Source organism: Chelonoidis abingdonii, chromosome 1 (assembly GCF_003597395.2).
Source record: "Chelonoidis abingdonii isolate Lonesome George chromosome 1, CheloAbing_2.0, whole genome shotgun sequence".
NCBI lineage: Eukaryota > Metazoa > Chordata > Testudines > Testudinidae > Chelonoidis > Chelonoidis abingdonii.
In genome coordinates, this window is record NC_133769.1 from 73680472 (window position 1) to 73702199 (window position 21728).

The 21728-nt window shown below is 46.6% G+C and overlaps 1 protein-coding gene across 1 annotated transcript in view; it reads left to right on the forward strand.

Moving 5' to 3' along the window:
* The window catches only part of LOC116831056 (glioma pathogenesis-related protein 1-like), a 50620-nt gene extending 30681 nt beyond the window's left edge, over positions 1-19939 (forward strand). Inside the window, exons 5-6 of the mRNA XM_032790802.2 lie at positions 16043-16069; positions 16164-19939. Coding sequence (XP_032646693.1) covers positions 16043-16069; positions 16164-16318 — 182 coding nt within the window. The 3' untranslated portion in view covers positions 16319-19939. The remainder of the gene's footprint in view (positions 1-16042; positions 16070-16163) is intronic.
* The last annotated feature ends 1789 nt before the right edge of the window (positions 19940-21728 follow it).

Sequence of the window (21728 nt, forward strand, 5' to 3'; positions counted from 1 at the left end):
CCCGACTATCCCTTTTCTACCGTGCATGGTCCCATATTATTTCAGACTGCTGGGTGCTCCAATTGGTAGAGAGGGGATACTCCATGCAATTCTGTGCCCTCCCGCCCTTCCAGCTCCCTTCCTTGTCCCTCTTCAGGGACCCCTCTCACAAGCAGCTCCTTATACAGGAAGTGCACTTGCTCCTATCGCTAGGGGCAGTGAAAGGGGTTCCTCAGTAGCAGAAGGGCAAGGGCTTCTATTCCCAGTATTTCCTAATACCGAAAGCCAAAGGCAGCCTCAAGCCCATCTTGGATCTGCAAGAACTCAACAAGTTCGTGAAGAAACTCAAGTTCCGCGTGATCTCTTTGGCCTCCATCATCCCCTTCCTGGATCCAGCAGACTGATATGCCACCCTAGACTTGGAAGGACACGTATTTTCATATCATAATCACTCAGCCCCACAGCAAGTACCTCAGGTTTGTGGTGAACGATACCCACTACCAATTCACAGTCCTTCTCTTTGGCCTGCCAGCAGCACCTCGAGTCTTCACCAAGTGCATGCCAGTCATTGCCACATTCCTGCGCAGCACCAGGTTCAGGTGTTTCCATACCTCGACAACTGGCTGATCAAGGGCCTCTCCAGGACCCAAGTGGAACCTCATGTCAAATTCATCAGAGCTATCTTCGACAGCCTAGGTCTCCTTCTAAATGAAGCAAAACAGACTTTTTCCGCTATCCAGAGGATTGTGTTTCTAGAGGCAGTACAGAACTCAACCCAAGCCAGGGCATACTTGCCGGAAGCAAGGTTTCAGGCCCTGGCTGACATCATTCAAGGCCTCAGGACAGTTTCTCACCACCACAGCCAGAAACTGCCTGAAGCTTCTGGGACACATGGCTGCCTGTACCTATATGTTACAGCACGCCAGATCAGGCTTCGACCTTTTCAGTCGTGGCTCGTGTCAGTGTATCACCCAGCCTGAGATAGCGTGGACAGGATAGTGACCCTGCCTCGCCTGGTCCTCGACTCCCTCCTGTGGTGGCTCAACCCTCAGGAAGTATGTTTAGGGGTCCCCTTCATCAGTCCACAACCATCTCTTTCGCTTGTGATGGACACATCAGACTTGGGCTGGGGAGTACATCTAGGAGACCACAGGACTCAAGGTGTCTGGTCTTAGGCGGACCTCTCCACATCAACATCAGAGAGGTGAGAATGGTGTGCCTAGCATGCCAGACCTTCTGGGTGTACTTAACGGGACAGTGTGTATCAGTCCTGACAGACAACACAACAGCAATGTTCTATAGCAACAAACAGGGGTGCACACTCCTCTCCCCTGTGCGAGGAAGCACTCATGCTGTGGGATTTCTGTGTAGAACATTCAATACACCTGCAAACATCTGGGGTACAGAACGAACTGGCGGACCACCTCAGCAGGTCATTTCACAGCCATGAGTGATCCCTTCGCCCGGACATCACAAACTTAATCTTCCAGAAGTGAGGTGTTCCGCAGATAGACCTATTCGCCATGTGACACAACAGGAAGTGCCAGCAGTTCTGCTCCTTCCAAAATCACAGCCCAGACTCCAGAGTGGACGCGTTCCTCCTCCACTGGGGAGGTGGTCTCCTATATGCATTTCCTTCCATACCGCTCGTTCACAAGATGCTCCTCAAGATCAGAAGGGAATGAGCTCAGGTCATGTTGATAGCTCCAGCCTGGCCCTGCCAGCACTGGTACATTTCTGTCCTAGACATGTCCGTGGAAGCTCCAGTCATGCTGCCGCTCTTCCCGGACCTCCTGACACAAGATCACGGTCATCTTCAACATCCGAACCTCGAGTCACTTCAGCTCATGGCATAGAAGCTCCATGGTCGAACCCAATGAAGCTTTCCTGTTCAGACCAGGTTAGACAGGTCCTCCTTGGCAGCAGGAAACCTTCTACAGGAGCTACCTACCTTGCCAAGTGGAAGAGATTTTCAATCTGGGCAACACAGCACCATTCATCCCCAACGCTCGCCTCAGTACTACTCATTCCGGACTCTCTCTTCCAGCTGAAGCAGCAGGGATTTTCTGTGTCGTCAGTAAGGGTACACTTAGCTGCCATCTCGGACTTCCACCCAGGCCAGAAGGGCTGCTCGGTGTTTGCTAACCCTATGGTTAGCTGGTTTTTAAAAGGGCTCGACAGGCTATACCCTCACATCAGTCAACCTGTCCCAACTCATGGGACCACCCTTTGAACCCTTGGCACCATGCTCCCTGCTCTACCTCTCTTACAAGGTGGCATTCCTGGTAGCAATAACCTCGGCTAGGAGGGTGTCTGAGCTCAAGGCCTTAACATCAGAGCCTCCTTACACCGTGTTCTATAAGTATGCGGTTCAGCTCAGGCTTCACCCTACTTTCCTCCTGAAGGTTGTGTCGCAGTTTCACATCAACCAGGACATCTTTCTCATGGTATTCTACCCTAAGCTGCACTCCAGTGGCAGGGAGCAGAGACTTCACTCACTGGATATCCACAGGATGTTCGCCTTTTACATCAGGAGAATGAAGCCATTCAGAAAATGGGGCTAGTTATTCGTGGCAGTGGTGGACAGAATGAAAGGGCTGCTTGTGTCATCACAACGTATTTCATCATGGATCCCGTCCTGCATTCGTGAGTGCTACAACCTGGCTGGGGTTCCCACACCCCCAATCACTACTCATTCTACCAGGGCGCAGCCTTCATCAACAGCGTTCCTGGCGCAGGTCCCTGCTCAGGAAATCTGCAGAGTGGCGACATGGTCCTCCATCCACACTTTCACTATGCACTATGCAATTACTCAGCAAGCCAGAGACAATGCGACCTTCAGGTGAGCAGTGCTCCAATCAGTGGAAGATTCCGACCCCACCTTCCCGAACTTAGGCTTGTGAGTCACCTGACTGGAACTGACATGAACAAGCACACGAAGAAAAAACAGTTACTCACCTTCTTGTAACTGTTGTTCTTTGAGGTATGTTGTTCATGTCCAGTCCAATACTCATCTTTCTACCCCTCTCTCAGAGTAGCCGACAAGAAAGAACTGAGGGGGTGGTGGGTCGGCAGGGCTCTATATTGAGCACCATGAAGGTGGAACTCAAGGTGGCGCCCAGGCAGATGGTGCTAAAGTAGTGGTCCCCAACGTGCCCGCGGGCACCATGGCACCCATGGGAGCATCTTAATGCGCCCGCGTCCTGGCTCCCCAGGAGAGCACCCGCCGGCATTTCGGCGGGGACGCCTCTCGATGACTCCGCTTGCAGTCGACAGGTGACGTCATCGAGAGGCATTGCTCCCGAATTTCAGCGGCGACGCCTCTCGCTGATGCCGCTTGTCGATGGCAAGCAGTGTCATCGAGAGGTGTCTGTCATAAGTAGATAGGTAAGGTAAGGGTTAAATTTCTCTTACCTGTAAAGAGTAAACAAAGGGAACCAAACACCTGACCAGAGGACCAATCAGAGAACTGGATTTTTTAAAAGTCAGGGGCGGGAATTGTGTACTCTGGGTCTTTTTGTTTCTCTCAGCTATGGAGGAAACAACTTTCCTGCTAACTCCTATTTCTTTCTAATTTCTCCTACAAAGTGTAAGTACAAAGGCAACAAGGCAAATAGGCTGTTATATGCTTTGTGTTGTATTTACATGTGTGTTGATGTGCTGGACTGGTTTAATTTGGCTATCTTTTAAATCAGACTGTTTATTCATATTTTCTTATAAGCAAGAGCCTGTATTGACTCTTAATGCAGTAATATTGTTTTGTATTTTCTTTCTTTTTATATAAAGTTCTTTTTTTTTTAAACCTGGCTGAGGTTTTTGGGGTTTCTCCGGTGGTGAGGCTACAGGAAGGGGGGTGGAAAACTCTTTTATATTAGCTTTACTAGATTTGAATGCATCGCCTCAGGGAGGTGATTTCCCTCTTTGTTTTGCCTTCAAGGAGTTAAGTACTGCATCGCCCAGGTCACCCAGAAAAAGGAGGGGGAAGCGGGGGGAGCAGATAACGAGGAGACAAGGGGGAGGAGCTTGTTTTCCCGTTGAGATAGGGAGACCCAGGGGCTCTGGGTCTTGGGGGTCCCCCAGGAAAGGTTGGGGTGACTTGGGGTAACTAGGAACCCTAAATAGTCCTAGTTGGTGGCAGCGAGATAAAATCCAAGCTGGGTATAAGCTTGGGGGAGGTTCCCAGTAAACACTCAGATGTTGAACTCTAAGTCCAGATCTGAGACAGACGTTTATTACAGTGTCGCTGCCAAAATGCTGCCGAAATTCGGCGGCATTTCAGCGGGTGCTCCACCGCCACAGTGGTCCTTCGGCTGGCGCCTGCCAGCCAAAAAGGTTGGGAACCACTGTGCTAAAGGAAGACTTATCCCGCTACTGTGCATGTGTGCGCACACACATCTGATTGGAATGGACATGACCAACACATCTCGAAGAACAACAGTTACGAGAAGGTGAATAACCGTTTTTTCCTGAGCACCTCTGAAAATCAGACATAAGGCAGTAAGTAGGCACCCAGATATCGGGGCACACATAACTAGAAGACATTTCTGAAAATTTTGGCCTAAACTACTGTCTTTCTTTGTTCATCTGTATAATAGGGATGATATTTACCAAATCTGTGGAGTATATTGAAGATTATGTAGTGTTTACTGTTTGTTTGTTTTTAAAAATGAATCAGGCCAGTGCACTAACTGAAAAATAAAAAGGTACTATCTTCCTTCCCACTCCAACAACATTTTTTCAACTAGGAATAGTTATCAGTGTAGAAGACACATACAGCTGCCTCATTTGGATGCTGGAGGGAACCACATAAAATGCTCTTACAAAAATTAAACAATAATTCTCAGCACTTTAGATCTCAATTTTTTAAACAAACTTTGTCATTAAAAATGGTTAACTTCTAATAACTTGATTGCCATGCACAATTTCCATTTGTTATCTAATGAAGATATAAAGAGAAAAAAATTTCTTCTTGGAGTATCTGTACATGTGGTCCCGATGCTTGGTATGCATGCACCCCATCAGCAAGTATTCAGCATCTTTTGACCAGAGTATTTGTTGGGGCTGTGTGTGCACCTGAATACCTTTGTGTTCCCCCTCCCAAGGCAAAAAGGGCTGAGTGACCCCAGTAGCTGTTCAGATCTTTTGTATTTCCTGTGGCAGCAAGTCAAAATACCATCAGCATCCTTGTTGTTACACTTTTTAGATAGTAATTACAGTAGTTACTATGTTTATTTTAATTTCTCTTGATATTTTTTAGTTATCTTGGGCCATAGCTACACTACAAACTTTGGCTGGCGCAGGTTACATTAGCATAACGCTGCCACAGTTAGTATATCAGTTGTGTGCATACTTGGCTCCTTGCACCAGTGCTGTGCAACCTCACTAGGAGAGCTTGTGTCGATGAGCAGTGCACCATGAGTAGGTATCCCAGAGAGTGTAACTCACCATTGTCTGGCACACTTTCTTTTGGTAAATTTTGGCAATGAATGGTGGAGCAGAAACAAGTCATGCAGGGGTGACTGGGAGCAAGGGGTCAAGTTCCCATCATGTAATTTTCTTCAAACCATATTGCCATTCATAGCCCATAATTTTCATGCCCTTAAAAAAAAAAATCCCAGAAAATTGTCTCTCTGCCATCTCTGCCAGACGCATGGAACCCTCACAGCTCTGTACTATTTTCATGAGCATTGCAAATACGGGACAAATGAGCCTCTGGTAGTTGCAAGAACAACCACAGCAACAGGGAACATGATGGTTTTGTGGAGGAAAGCTTGCTGTGGGACATAGCAAAAATTAATTCCAGGTTGCTGCTGGTATTCACAGAGCAGCTACAGATCATGGAGTGCTGTTTCTGGAACTGAGAAATAAAGATTTACTGATGGGACCACATTTTAATTCAGGTTTGGAATGATGAGCAGTGGCTGCAGAACTTTTGGATGTGAAAGGCCACATTCCTGGCTCTATGTGCCCAGCTCTCCCCAGCCCTCCAGCTCAGGGACACCAGAACGAGAGCTGCACTAACAGCTGCGAAGCAAGTGATGAGCACACAGTGGAAGCTTGCAATGCCATATTGCTAACAGTCAGTGGGAAATCATTTTTGGAGTTGGAAAATCCACAATAACGGCCATGGTTATGCATGTGTGCAGGGCCATTAATAGTCTCCTGCTATGCAGGACTGTGACTCTCAGTAACATGCAGGCCATCATGGCTGGATTGCAGCAATGAGGTTCCCAAACTAGTGGGGCAATAGATGGTACACATCCCTATTTTGGCACCAGACCATCTTGCCATAGTGCAGATCAACCGAAAGCGATAATTTCTTATGGTTATGCAAGTACTGGTGGATCATTGGGCACATTTCATCATCAACAACATTGGCTTGTCAGGGAAGATGCATGATGCTCACATTGCTAACAGTAAAGGACTGTCGAGAAAGCTGCAAGCAAGGACATTCTTTCTTGACTTGCAAATTACCTTTGACAATGTTGAAATGCCAGTAATGATTCTGGAGGACCCAGCTTGCCCCTTGTTCTCCTGGCCCACAAAGTCATACACCAGTCACCTCAACAGCACCAAGGAAAGATTCAGCAGGTGCAGAATGACATTGAATGTTCTTTTTGTAGATTGAAGGGACACTGGCAGTATTTACTCACAAGACTGGATTTCAGTGCAAAAAGTGGCCCCATGGTTACAGTTGCCTGTTGTACCCTGAAGAATATCAAGACAAAGGGGGAAAAGTTGCTGCTGGAATGGTTGTCTGCTTAGTTTGAACAGCCAGACAAGGGCTATTAGAAAAGCACAACGCAGAGCTATATGGTTGAGGGAGGTCTTGAAAGAGCACTTTAAACAGTCAGCCACAGTAATGTGGTGCGATGGACTGTGTTCTATCAGACCCTGAAGTTTTGGGGACAGTTAGGTATTGTATGGTGCTTAGTGTACACTTCTGAATAACACTGCTTGTTAATGCACCTGTTAATTGTGTGGTTCTTGCTGTACATATAATTTTTACACTGTCACTGATCCTATAGGTTCTATCACCCTGTACAACAATTACTAATAGGCACTTTCAGTAGCACTAGGCATTCTGAAGATGACTTATTTTCCAAAAAATAGATTTTTATTGCATAGCAAAACCTGTGCAAAAAAATGCAATTAAAAAAACAAATACAATAAAAATTTCTGAAATTAATGGCACAGAACTTAACAAGGAGAAAGAACATTCATGTCCATTTTAGTTCATTTTGGATATACAGACACTGACCTGTGAGCCTCACATTTGCTATGTGTGAAGCTGTGGTTGTCCTTATTGTCCCCGATCATCTAGCATTAGGGTAGGGATATGGCCCATGATGCTATGTGGGACATTGGGGGGTGAAGGTAGGTGCTAAAATGGAATTCTCCATTGACTGCAAAGGGAGGCAAGCCTGTGATTGTTGAATCTGTAGGTCAAGAAGAGAGTCTGCAGCTTTTATGTTTGTTGCCAGAGGATCCCCATTATGTCCTGGTGCATCTCTCTCTCCTTTTCCTGCTGGGCCTTTTTCTTGTCCAATCTTTCCTTGTCCATAACATCTGCAGTATTCACCCTCCAAGTTTGCAGAATCTCAGTGAATATAGCTTCCCGAGTCCTGTTCTTTCTCTTCCTTATTATGGTCAGGTGTTCCGCAGGTGTGCAGGGGCAACCCCCTGAGGCAGCAATGGCAGTTAAAACATACAGAGGTATGATTATGTATACAGTCACAATGGAAAGTGAAAGTTAAATTTCAGAATTCCCTTCCATTGCTCCCCTAAAGTTGTAAACAAGATATGCTTATTGACACTTCAACTTTGGCACCACTGTCCAGCCCTAGCCCTGGTGATGGCGAGTATGGCCCAGCATAGGTTTGCAGGGAGGAAAGGGAAATCAGGAAGGAATTATTTGGTTGCACAAAACAATAACTTTTGGTCCTTAGTTCCATAGGCATATATTCAGGGCAATGGCACTGAGTACTGCCACTCTTTTCCACAGGCAGTGATGATTTTAGCTGATACCCTCAGAAGAGAGAGAAAGGCACAGACTGCATAGTGTCCCAAGCTGCCCAGGCCCGCATGCTGCTAGCTAGTTTACTGTAATGGTGCTTGTCAAAGTCATCATGGACTGGCATGGGAAAGTGTCCTATTGCAAAGAAAAGTAATGCTGCCATTCCTAGAAATCTTTGAGAGATGATTGCAGAGTACCTCCATGAAAGTTTCATTGAGTTCTCAGAAGGATTCAAGGGTGACCACGGAAGTCAAAAGAACAGGGATAGGGCTTTGTTTGGTAAAGGACCAGTTTTGGAGTTTGTAGGAGCAGCTGCATGGTTTTCCCTGTATGAGCCTCCTGGATTTTTTTCCATATTTAAATATAAAATTGAGCCAGCATGTGATTTATATAGGATTGCGCCTTTTATGTAACCTGTCCTAAATGAAACAAACAAAGCTTGCTTAGGCTTTTGGGAATGTATTCAATCAAGTCAGACCCTATCTGAAAATTCCTCCCAGTGTTTTCACTTCTTCTTGCATCTTGCATCTAAATCCTGGAATCTAGGAGTCAGAATAGTCTGTGTCACTGCATGGTTCAGTCTCTGGGCTCTTTGTAATTTGCCTTGGTAGCAACAGATTCTTCTTCAAGTGCTTGCTCATATCAATTCCAATTAGGTTTGCGCATGCTACGTGCACGTTCGTTGGAAGATTTTTACCCTAGCAACACTTGGTGGGTCGGCTGGGTCGCCCCCAGGAGTGGCGCCGTTATGGGACCGGATATATACCCCTCCTGACCCAATGGCCCTTCGGTTCCTTTTTACCACCCATGACGGTCATTGGAACTGTGGAGCGCGGCTTTGCTGATCTCCACGTCCCTAGCTATTCGTAGTTCTTTGCTGTTTATTGTGTGTATAGTTCAAGTTCTTGTAGTTATAGTTAGTATTAGTTGTTGTATTTATAGTTAGTGTATATAGTTTAAGGGGGGATCGGGGATTAGACCCTTTCCTCCACCCCGGTACAGGCCCATGCCAAGGCACTGGGATTCAAACCGTGCTCGGCATGCCAAAAGCCGATGCCAATAGGGGATCCCCATGACTCCTGCCTCAAGCGCCTAGGGGAATCCCACATTACCGATAAGTGCCACATCTACAAGTCATTTAAACCAAAGATGAAGAAGAAGCGGGACTTTCGATTGAAACAGCTCCTCATGGAGTCGGCACTTAGTCCTGCAGCGTCGGTACCAAGTGCCCAAAAGACTGCTTCTGTAAGGAGTGCCCCTTTGGCCCTGGACTGCTCCAGTATTGAGAAGGAGCCCCGGCACCGACCCTTACCGGCTCCAACATCTGCTTGGCACTGCTCCCTGTCCCCAAAACCCAGGAAACAACATAGCATTCCAGCTGCTTCAGCTCCACAGAAGGAGCACTCTTCAAAGACGGTTCGTCAGGCACCGTCATCTGCCGCGGCACCGTCAACTGTGGCACTGCCGATTGCAGCTCTACCAAGCACAGCACAGTCGATTCCGGTCCCACAAGGGCCGTTGAGTCCGGTGCCTGACAGCTCCCCAGCTCATGCTGTGTTTGAGCTTGCCTTCCCTTCTACACCGAAGACCTTCTCCATGGCAAGGGAGCTCATCGCCATGACAGAGTCGACACAGCCTCAACCCCCGGCACCGCCGGTGCGGGTCATACAATCCATTGGGAAACCGGCCCTAGTAAGGCCACCTTCCATTGGTCCAACAGAGAGACGTTGTTCAAGATCACGGTCTCACAGACACTCTCGATCACGCCGTTCCCGCTCCCGGCCCCGCTCGCAGTCCCAGCACCGCTCTCCATCGCGGTACCGGTCGCACTCGCGGCACTGTTCGACATCTTGTTCGTCGGCCAGATACTCCCGGTACTGATCCGACTCATGGCACCGCTCTCGGTACCATGTATCCCGCAGTCGCTGCAGATGAAGGGACTTGAGATCCTGGTCGACCTCCCGGCACCGCTATGGTAGAAGGTCCCGGTTTCGCTCGCGGTACCGTTATAGCTCCCGGTACCACTCCCCGGTACTGCCCCAGGATCGAGCGTCCAGAACAGTGGCACCCTCCCAGGGTCTATCAGCGGCGCTGTGGCCATCGAGACACACATCGGTGTCATCGCAGGCTGGTAGCGCATCCTATCCTCAGGAGCGTGACTCTGACGTCCCCAGCCATATATTTCCAGAGAGCCAGAGCCACGAGCAAGGGCCTCATCACTTCATCACTGGTCCTTCTGGACACCGTGGGCATACCACCAAGCCCAGGATGCTCCATCAATGGCTCCACGGTCGGCCCCGTCAGAACACTGGGTACCATAGGCGACAGTAAGTTTCCTCCCCCTCCCCCCACGGGCACGGATGAGGCTCCGATACCATCTGCAGACACCCAGGTTCCACCTGAGGCAGATGACGCTCCTCAAGTACAGGAGCCTCTCCTCCTCCTTCTTGCCTGACGAGGCGGTGGTGGGAACATCCTCCTCAGGCCCTCCAGCAATTGATCTCAGGGTCCATCAAGACCTTTTGAGACGAGTGGCTCAGAATATGAACTTACAGGTGGAGAAGGTCCCTGAAATAGAAGACTCTGTCGTGGACATCCTATCGGCTGATGCACCTACTAGAGTGGCCCTTCCGTTTATCTGCACCATACAGGCTAATGCAAACACCATTTGGCAATCCCCAGCCTCGATTCCACCAGCAGCAAGGGGAGTAGAGAGAAAATATATTGTCCCCTCAAAGGTGTATGAATATCTCTACATTCACCCAGCTCCTTGCTCTTTAGTGGTGCAATCAGTGAACGAAAGGGAGCGTCGTGGCCAGCAAGCCCCGGCTCCTAAGTCAAAGGAGGCTAGGCTCATGGACCTCCTAGGCTGCAAAATATACTCGGCCAGGGGCCTCCAAGTTAGGGTGGCAAACCAACAAGCCCTCCTAAGTAGATATAACTTTAACACATGGGTGTCCTTGGGGAAGTTTACGGAGCTTCTTCCCCAGGAGTCATGTCAGGAATTTACGGCCCTATTTGAGGAGGGTAAAAAGGTAGCAAGAATCTCCCTCCAAGCCTCTCTGGATGCAGCGGACTCTGCAGCCAGAACTCTGGCGTCAGGAGTGACAATGAGGCGTATCTCCTGGCTCCAGGTATCAGGCCTTCCCCTTGAATTACAACAAACTATTCAGGATTTGCCCTTCTAAGGCCAGGGCCTGTTCTCAGATAGGACTGACCCCAGATTGCAAAGTCTGAAGGACAATCGCATTATAATGCGCTTGCTGGGTATGCACACGCCAGTGACCCAATGCAGGACCTTCTGGCCCCAGCCACACTGCCCTTACGCCCTGCCTAGGCTGCATCAGGACTTTGGCAGAAGGCGTGGTAAAGGGAATCGTCAGAGGCAGTCTGGCCCTCAAGGAGGTCAAAATCAGGTGCCCCCTAAACCACCAGCGGGGCCCAAGCAGAACTTTTGATGGGATGCCCAAGGGCGGCCCACCAGTTGCTGTACCGGATCCTTCTCCTCCCTTTTTCAACCACCTCTCCCAATTCCTCCCTGCCTAGTCCCAGCTAACTTCAGATTGTTGGGTCCTGCGCACAGTGGAAGTGGGATACCACCTCAAGTTTGTTTCAACCCCGCCTTTCCACCCTCCCTCCCCGTCCCTCTTCAGGAACCCCTCTCACGAGCAATTCCTCTTACAAGAGGTCCAGTCACTCCTAGCCATGGGAGCCATAGAGGAGGTGCCAAAAGACATGAGGGGCAAGGGGTTTTATTCCCGCTACTTCCTAATCCCCAAGGCAAAGGGAGGTCTACGACCGATCCTAGACCTGCAAGAACTCAACAAATTCATGATAACGCTGAAGTTCCTCATGGTAACCCTGGGGACCATTATCCCGTCCCTGGATCTGGGAGACTGGTATGCCGCCCTTGATATGAAGGACGAGTATTTCCACATTGCAGTTTACCCACCACACAGACGGTACCTCCGTTTTGTGGTCAACCATCAACACTTTCAGTTCACTGTACTTCCGTTTGGCCTTTCTATGGCTCCGCGTGTGTTCACAAAATGCATGGCTGTAGTTGCCACCTCCCTCTGGCGTCGTCGGGTACACGTCTACCCGTATCGTGACGATTGGCTCATTCGAAGGACTTCCAGTTACAAGTGTCCCAGCACCTGTGCATTGTCAAAGACATCTTCGGGAGCCTAGGCCTGATGATCAACACAGAGAAGTCTACTTTTACACTCACACAGAGAATAGACTTCATCAGAGCAGTTCTGGACTCCAATCTAGCCAGAGCCTGCCTCTCGCAGTTGTGTTTTCAAGCAATGGCTTCAATTATTCGAGGTCTTCAAACCTTCCTGACAACGTCAGTGCGCACCTGCCTCAGCCTAGTAGGTCACATGGCCTCCTGCACCTTCGTGACCAAGCACGTGAGGCTACGCCTCCATCCCTTTCAAAGTTGGCTTGCTTCAATATACCAACCTCGCAGAGACAGCCTGGACTCGGTGCTCACTATTCCCTGGAAGGTTCTGGGCTCCCTAACCTGGTGGCTAAACCCCCCTCTAGTCTGTGCAGGGATGCCATTCCACCCACCGCAACCCTCGATGGCCCTAACCATGGACGCATCATCTCTGGGTTGGGGTGCCCACCTCGAGGGCCTTCGCACTCAAGGCCTCCGGTTGCCTCAAGAGCTGGCCTTACACATCAATGTGCGGAAGCTGAAAGCGGTCCATCTAGCATTCCAGGTGTTTCGAGACCATCTCCAAGGCCGTTGTATATCAGCGTTCACGGACAACAGAACGGCCATGTTTTACATAAACAAGCAGGGCGGAGCATGCTCCTCCCTCCTTTGTCAAGAAGCCGTCACCTCTGGGACTTTTGCATAGCCCACTCGATGGATTTGGTAGTGTTTTTTCTCCCAGGAGTCCAGAACACTCTGGCGGATCACTTCAGCAGATCCTTCCTGTCTCACGAGTGGTCGATGCGTCTGGACGTCATCCATTCTGTTTTCCGGAAGTGGAGGTTTCCCCACATAGACCTCTTTGCCTCCCAAGAGAACAGGAAATGCCAGGTGCTCTGCTCCTTCCAGGGATACTCCCCGGGCTCCCTCTCAGATGCATTCCTGATCCCATGGAAGAGGCACCTACTCTATGCCTTCCCACCATTTCCGCTCATCCACAGAGTCCTATTCAAGCGCCGCAGGGACAATGCCCACCTGATCCTGATTGCTCCAGCGTGACCGAGGCAGCACTGGTATACCATGTTGTTCGACCTCTCAGTGGCAGACCCGATTCCCCTGCCACTCTGGCCAGATCTCATAACACAGGACTTCAGCAGGCTTCACCATCCGGACCTGCAGTCTCTTCATCTCACAGCGTGGTTGCTGCGTGGTTGAGCCAGTCTGAGTTGTGTTGCTCTGCCTCGGTCCAACAGGTGCTCTTGGGCAGTAGGAAGCCTTCCACTAGGATGACGTATCTGGCCAAGTGGAAGCGTTTCTCTTGCTGGTTCGCTCAGCGTAACTCAGTCCCCAGGCAGGTGTCCAGGACAGTAGGAACGGACTACCTCTGGTCCCTGAAAGAACAGGGCCTAGCGGTCTCTTCCATAAAGGTGCGTCTGGCAGCCATCTCCGCCTTCCACCCAGGGGAAAATGGCTGATCAATCTTCTCTCACCCCATAGTTTCAAGGTTCCTCAAGGGATTGGAACGTTTCTACTCTCAAGTCAGATGTCCAACCCCTACCTGGAATCTCAGCCTGGTGCTGGCCAAGCTTATGGGTGCTCCTTTCAAACCACTGGCCACCTACTTGCTGCTGTACCTTTCCTGGAAGACAGCCTTCCTCGTTGCTATTACTTCGGCAAGACGAATATCTGAGTTTCGGGCCTTGACAGCAGATCCCCCATATATGGTATTCCATAAGGACAAGGTACAGCTTCTTCCTCCCTAAGGTGGTGTCCACCTTTCATGTCAATCAAGACATCTTCCTCTCAGTCTTTTTCCCGAAGCCGCACCCATCGCGTCGGGAACAACAGCTGCACACCCTAGACGTTCGCAGGGCTCTCGCCTTTTATATTGAGAGTACAAAACCCTTCTGAAGATCACCTCAGCTCTCTGTAGCTGTGGCAGACCGGATGAAAGGCCTATCGGTCTCATCCCAATGAATTTCATCTTGGGTAACATCCTGCATCCACACATGCCATGATTTGGCTCATGTTCTGGCTAGCCACCTCACTCCCCATTCTTCTTGGGCTCAAGCTTCATCTGCCGCCTTCCTGGCCCATGTTCCCATCCAGGAAATATGTCGAGCAGCTACCTGGTCATTGATTCACACCTTTGCCTCACATTACGCATTGGTTCAATAGTCCAGAGATGATGCAGCCTTTGGCTCAGCAGTTTTGCATTCTGCAACATCTCACTCCGACCCCACTGCCTAGGTAAGGCTTTGGGAATCACCTAATGGAATTGATATGAGCACAACTCGAAGAAGAAAAGACGGTTACTCACCTTTGTAACTGTTGTTCTTCAAGATGTGTTGCTCATATCCATTCCAAACCCACCCTCCTTCCCCTCTGTCGGAGTAGCCGGCAAGAAGGAACTGAAGGGCTGTTGGGTTGGCAGGGGTATATATCCGGCGCCATAACGGCGTCACTACCCACCGAGCATTGCTAGGGTAAAAATTTTCTGACGAATGTGCACGTGGCACGCGCACACCTAATTGGAATGGATATGAGCAACACATCTCGAAAAGCAACAGTTACAAAGGTGAGTAACAGTCTATTTTACTGGCAAGGCTATTATAAAATACTGTTCTCGGGGGCTGCTGTAAGCAAGCCGCTTGCCACTTTCCATTATGTAAGTGCAACTTGTGGAACAGGGAACTGGATGCAGTTTTCTCACAGCTGTGCGATCCCACTTCGCTGCCTTCCACTTGGCTGCTGGAACTGCACGCCAGGGAGGGGCCTGGGCGCAGACTGGCAGATGAGCACCTTTCCAACATTGCACTGTCTTCCAGCTGTTTAGGAGTTGGCAATGCTGCTAGCAGGCAGCAGCACTTTGTTAGCGACTGAGTGGAAATGCTGCCTCTTAGAAGGATGGCTGAACTTGCTGGGAACATGGGAATGGGGCTGCGCTGGCTGTGAGAAGATTTTTGTGATGCTTTCAAAGGAAATGCAGGGTAGGATGTGAGTAGAAGGTGGGAAACAGCTCCTTTATTCCTGCTGAGTTTCTTTCTCCTGTCCTGACTTTCCTACCCCTTTTCCTTCCTATTTATCCCCCTTGTCCTCCTTTCTTTCCTATTCTCTACACCCTCATTCTGGGTCCTTTCTCTTTTCCCTCTTGTGCCCGCCTCTCCTATCTCTTTAGGCAGAGGCTGCATAGCCTTTAGCCCAATGTGCAGTGGGCTAAAGTGGTGTTGGGACATCTGTGGTCCCTTGATTATAGAGAAACCTAAGTCTGATTTAGTTGGGGATTGGTTGATTTAGCTGGTGTTGGTCCTGCTGTAAGTAGGGGTTTGGACTAGATGACCTCCTGAGGTCCCTTCTAACCCTGATATTGTATGATATCTCTGTGTACATAAACTTCTCCACAAGTCTCTTTCCCCACTCCTGCAACCCTACAGGGGAATGAAAAGCTGATAACGGCTCTACCTCTGTCTGTTCTAGTAGGAGTAAATTCATGAAAAGTCAATAACTGCGTCCTGCTACTCTGGGGTCGGGCACCAGCTGTACATTCTTTGAGATGTAATTGATTCTTTGAGATGTTCTGTACGTGTGGATCCCACAACCTGTTCTCCTTCCCTGTAGCTTGGAGTCTTTCATTTGGATTCTGGGTGGTGAAACACCTAAATAGCAATTGGCATCCCTCTGCCCTTGGGTGAGGGAGTGCAAAGGAGTGGGCAACCCCAATGGATACTGCTGGTCAATTAATTCTGAACTCTTGTGCATGCAGAGCATGTGCAGCAAGACTGGGATCCACGTAAATCATTTCAAAGAATCACAGTTACTGTAAGGTGAGTAACTATTTGTTCCTAGCTGATTAAACTATTTCTTTCTTTTGTTCCCCCTAGGAAATCCAAAACGTGATAAAATTATACGTATGTATTACAATTCTACACTATTACTTGAAGTTTAGTTCTTTATAAGCACGTTGTGCCCAATAAGAATTTCTGTTTCTATGCTTGTTTATAGGTTACACAAGATGGTATCCACCCTGGGAGAACAGGATCGTTTGTGACGAGTCCTGTATTGCTGTTGTGGTTTTAAGACCGTCACTGATGTTATTGGCTTTTCTAGTTGTTTTTCTTATGCAGAAGCGTTATTCAGATATGAGGATATCTAAATAATCTGTTAGAAATATATATTTCATGAAAAGTTATGACAAGTCCTTAAAAGATTAATATCACACCTACCTGTTAAGAGAATTCTCTTGATTGATGTTTTTACAGTGAATTTGATCATTTAAAAAACATGTCATAAAGGGCTGTGGATGTTTAATGGGTTATAAAGAGTAAATTATTTTTGCTCTAAGCCCTTACATATCTTATGTATAAATACAGATAAATATATTATATTAAAGATATGAAAATAATAAAAAAGGCAAAATTTTAAGTTAAAGGTGACAGTCTGGCAAGAGTCATCAGAGGGATATCTAGTAAATGGCTTTTCCATGATGAAATTTTAACAAATAAAGGGGAACACCTGGCATCTAGAATTCAAGAAGTAAATTAAAACAATGTTTCCACTTGATAATATTTGTAGTTTCCACTATATAAATATTTGAAGTAGTGACTAATTCATTTAGATGTCTGTCTATAGAATCATACTGTTATGGACCTAATCCTACTTTTCTGGAGTCCAGTCAAAACTCCAAGTAAAATGGGAACAGAATTAGATACCACTTCTGTAAAAAGAAAGCATTTTATAAATATTCAGTAGTACTAATATAGCTCTAGAAAAATGTATATAAATTTGTAAATGGCAGCTATTCGTTAAGGTTTCAACTATTAAAAATAATTATCCTTCAATTAATTTGTTCCTAACTTGTTTTGAATTTAGGAAAAAAATAACAGTGAGAGTAAAATGCTCCAGTTTAGACTTTTCTTGTAGTTTCTGGTTTGCTGTCACAACCACTGTTGTTTAAATATGGATATTTAATCTGTTTTTTAATGTAAAACAAATACAGAATTTTATCTGAGAACCATTCCAAACCCTCTGGTAAATATATACCTCTACCTGGATATAACATGGTCCTTAGGAGCCAAAAAATCTCACCGCCTTATAGGTGAGACTGAGTTATATTGAGTTCGGTCCAGTACACTGTTCCGGACTGGACCGGCTTCCCTGGCGGTGATTTAAAGGGCCTGGTGCTCCAGCTGCTGTGGGGGGCCCCAAACCCTTTAAATCACTGCCGGAGCTCCGGCAGCAGGGCTCGGGTGGGAATTTAAAGGGCCTGGGGCTCTCCGTAGCAGCCAGAGCGTCTGACCCTTTAAATCACCATCCAAGCCCGGCTGGCTCTGGCAGCCAGGCTTGGCCAGTGATTTAAAGGGACCAGGGCTCCACACAAATTTGGATATAACGTGGTAAAGCAACGGGGCTCAGGTGGCACTTTAAAAGGCCCAGGGCTCCCCGCTGCTTTACCTCGTTATATCCGAATTCGTGTTATATCAGGTCACATTCTATCGGGGTAGAGGTGTATGTTTACCTGTATTTTATCCAAGAGACTTTAAAGGCATTAAAGGTATCCTATTTAGATATGTGTTAACTTGAATTGCTGCAAAAGAGCACATGTATTGACTCAGGGATTTTAAAGAATTTTTCTTTTGATATATAGTAAATTCTAGAGCCAAGATTGGTCCAATATGTCTAATATTTACTGAGGGCTTGTCTACACAAAAACACTTCTAGTTTGCTGTGAGCTGGGGTGTAAATCTACCCAGCAATAGCCTGCTACACACTAAATGTCCATGAGGACCATGCTGCCACACACTAGAAGTTCTGTAGTGTGCTTTAATCTTCTCTGCTTTGAAATAGGAGTAAATTAAAGTGTGCTGCAGAATTTTTAGTGCACAACAGCAAGCCCACACAGACACAGTGTGCAGCAGGTTAGCACAGGATAGATTTACACCCCGGCTCACTGCAGACTAAAGTGTTTGTGTAGACAAGCACTGATATTGCTTAAAGTAATTCTAGTCTACATGGTAAATATGTAACTTTTTACAAAATGTGTATTGTCTCAGGGATCTATATTAGTTCAAAAGGTTTATTGATAGGGTTTTATTTATTTATTTATTTATTTAAACACAAGGTCAAATCCTGCCCTGTTTTCGTGCCCAGTACTCAAGATGAAGTTAATGGGACCTTCACACATGTTCATTTTAGGCAACAATTGGCCCATAATACCTTTATTATTTCATTGTAGTTCTAAAACATTATACTTGTCATATAATACTATATTCAGAACTGTACTGATTCATCTTATAGAATATCCCAAAGTAAAAGTGAATCTGTTCATAAAAAAACTTATTTTAAAACAGTTATTGGACATAAATTCTTTTAAATTTCTAAACTTTTGGAACATATCTATTTCAAAGGTAAAGTTACCGAGAAGGTTGCTAATTTTCTTAAACTTTGGCAAAATTTTTCGCAAATGGATGCCTAAAACTGGGCAGACAAAGCCATAATTAGGTATCTAAATAAAAGTCACCCAATATTCAAAGTTGCTCAACATTCGTAGCTCCCAATGACTTCAATGAGCTTCAGATGCTCACACCTTTGAAAATGTGCCTTAAAGTTCTTAACCCCTAACGTACAGAGGTTTATATTTGTAATAAAGCTGTTTAAAGTTTTAAGCTTTCTGTTTAATGTTATTGTATAACTTTAAGGCACTACCTTTCTTGCAAACAACAACAAAAATCCAGTAATATTTAAACATTACTCAACATGGAAATCCTTGTTGTGGAAGATAATACAATTATGGAAGAGAATACTTATACCTACTCAAACCACCAGGGGGAATTCCATCATCACTTAGTAGCTCCCCTTGTAACAAAATTTGAGAATCAACTTATCTCATATGTCTCTCTGAAAACAAAAGAAACTAGTTTGAAAGCAAAGGAGGGAGGGAGGAGATCTGTTGTCTTCCAAGTTGTGTGAACACCCTCAGCACATATTGGCCAGACTTCTGCCAGCATGGTTTTAGGCTTGTAAACCTTAAAACTCAAGGCACAGCTTAAGTGGGTTTGAGGTTTGCTATGCATTTCTTGGAGAGCTCTAGTTACAAAGTCCTGAACAAAAACATGTGAGTCATACTACTGCTTAACCAGCAGATAGCGGTGCCTACCTGATTAGGAGACAATTACTTTACCATCAATTCCTTTTTCAGTGGGTAAGTTTTTCTGTATGCGTGAAGCTCCTTTTTCACATCTCAGATGCTGATTCTAGCATGTAATTGTTCTTTAGCTGTTTTCAGCTGAATTGTTTTTTTGTTAGTGAAGATAAAGAGTGAGATTGGAAGATGCCTACAGGTTAATCAAAATGGGGTTTAGGATATGATTGACATGCTTTACACAATGCATGTTGTCAGCTAACAAAGCTTTTTCTGAAGGGGAAACATACCATTTTGTGACAATCATTCCATGTTCAATTCAAATCTCATATTGAATGGGATTGTATACTCCAGATGGAATTGCACCTTTGTGAGCATGCAAAATTTGAAATGGATGGCCAAAGACACTCACCCTAAAAAGGCCTCCACATCTTCTGAGCCCTGCACATGCCATCTCAAAAGATGAGAAGAGAGATTAACTAAGAGTCCTGAGTTTTTATCCCAACTTTTCTGCTATTTGTATGTTTGTTAATATAGTGTTAGTATCTAAAATTGTATAAGACAACACAGGTTTTATTTACTATAGATGACCACTTTATTTCCATGTTTGTTTGCTTCAAATAAATTCTTTTCACCTTCACAGACTGCATTTTATTTTACCATAGCCTGTGTGTCCACTGTAGACATCTAAGAAAGAATTACACTAGCAGTAATGAATTGTGTAGTGACACTCCTGCAGTGTATGTGATTTTGATTGTATTTTAAAGCATTAATTATTTGTAAAGCATCAGCAGCGTGGTTGGACAAGCAGCAAAGAAAGAGTCCTGTAGCACTGTATAGACTAACAGACGTATTGGAGCACGAGCTTTCATGGGTGAATACCCACTTCATCGGATGCATGCTCATGCTTGGTTTTGTTCAACAGATTTTTCCTAGAAATATTACCCCCATCATTAGGCTGCAGGAGCCTCTTCCCTAATGTACCTGTGTTGATTGTATTTTGGATTAAAATATGAAGGAAGGGGAAACAAATGCATGAATTTCCTTTGACATGTTATTATATTGGGGAAAATCAAGCAGTTCTGATACATTTTTAGGTAGGATTTAAACTATAGTTTGAATTTTTCTGGATACGTGCCCTACTGTAATTTGCTATAGCACAGATTTTTCTCACTTTAACTTGAATCCGGTAGCCTCAGTTGTCTTCAGATGTGTTTTAACCTTATGTTCTTCTTAGAGTGCTTGCTCATGTCCATTCCAATGTACGTGTGTGCTCACCCCGAGCACCACCACTGGAAAGTATTTCCCTCAGTGGCACCCGTTGAGTCAGCTCTGGTGCCCCTAGAGTTGCACACATATAGTGCAGATATAAAGGGTTCTGCTGACCCATAGCCCCCTCGGTTCCTTCTTACCGCCTGTGAAGGTCACTGGAACTTCAGCTTTCCTTGCATTTTCTGCAGTACTCCTCTCAGTGGACTTTGATTCTTTGATTGTGCATAGTTATTTTATTCAAGGTAGTTAAATTTTAGTTGTTGACTTAGGGTAGTTTAGATTAGCGAACCCTGCTGGGGCATGCCTCGGTCTCAAGGGTTTAAGCCTTGTGCTTCATGCCACAAGCCTATGCCTGTTAGTGACCCCTATTGCAGCTGCCTTAAGTGTCTGGGTGGAAGCTCACCTGTGGGAGCACTGCAAAATCTGCAGGCGCTTCTGGCCCTGCACCAAAAAACAGACAGGGACACCAGGCTTCTCATGGAGGCAGCATTTCGCCCTCCCTTGGAGCCTAGTCACTCCTACTCACCACTGAGTACTTTAGCCTCAATAAGAAGTTCTCTGGCTTCTATTAGTAATACTCAGCACTGTTCCATATCTCTAGAGCCAAAAAAAAAAAAAAAGATGCTTCTTCTGCTTCTCGGGACTCCTGGCGCTGTCGGTCAGCCCTGGGGAAGTAATGGGGAAGAGTAACAGGAATTCTTCCTGAGCACCAACATCTGGAAGCAGCATATTCCATTCTGAAAATGGCTGTGTTTCAAATGTCTGGCCACTGTGCGTTGAAAGGAAGGATCTGCAGGCCTGAGAAGCTGTGGCCCTCAAGAGGCGCTTTTAAAGTCAAAGGGACCTTGGCTGAGTTTGTGATGGCGTGACTTTGAGGAGCATCTGAAGTGTGGAAGGGGGAGGGTTGAAAGAGACAGTTGTCAGAGAAAGAAGATGCTGAACAGCCCATCATTGAGGGAAAGGTCCTAGGCAGGTGTTGTGGGAGGAGATGTGTAGCCCCCAAAGGCAGCCTGAAACCAAAGCCTTTGGGGTGTTGCTGCCTGGTGGGGCCCCTGGAGTGGTGTAAGCTGGCCACAGCTGGTCTCTTGGAATTCCATGCTGTAGAATGCCCTGCCTCATTCCTTGTTAGTATAGTGGTAAGTATCCCCACCTGTCAC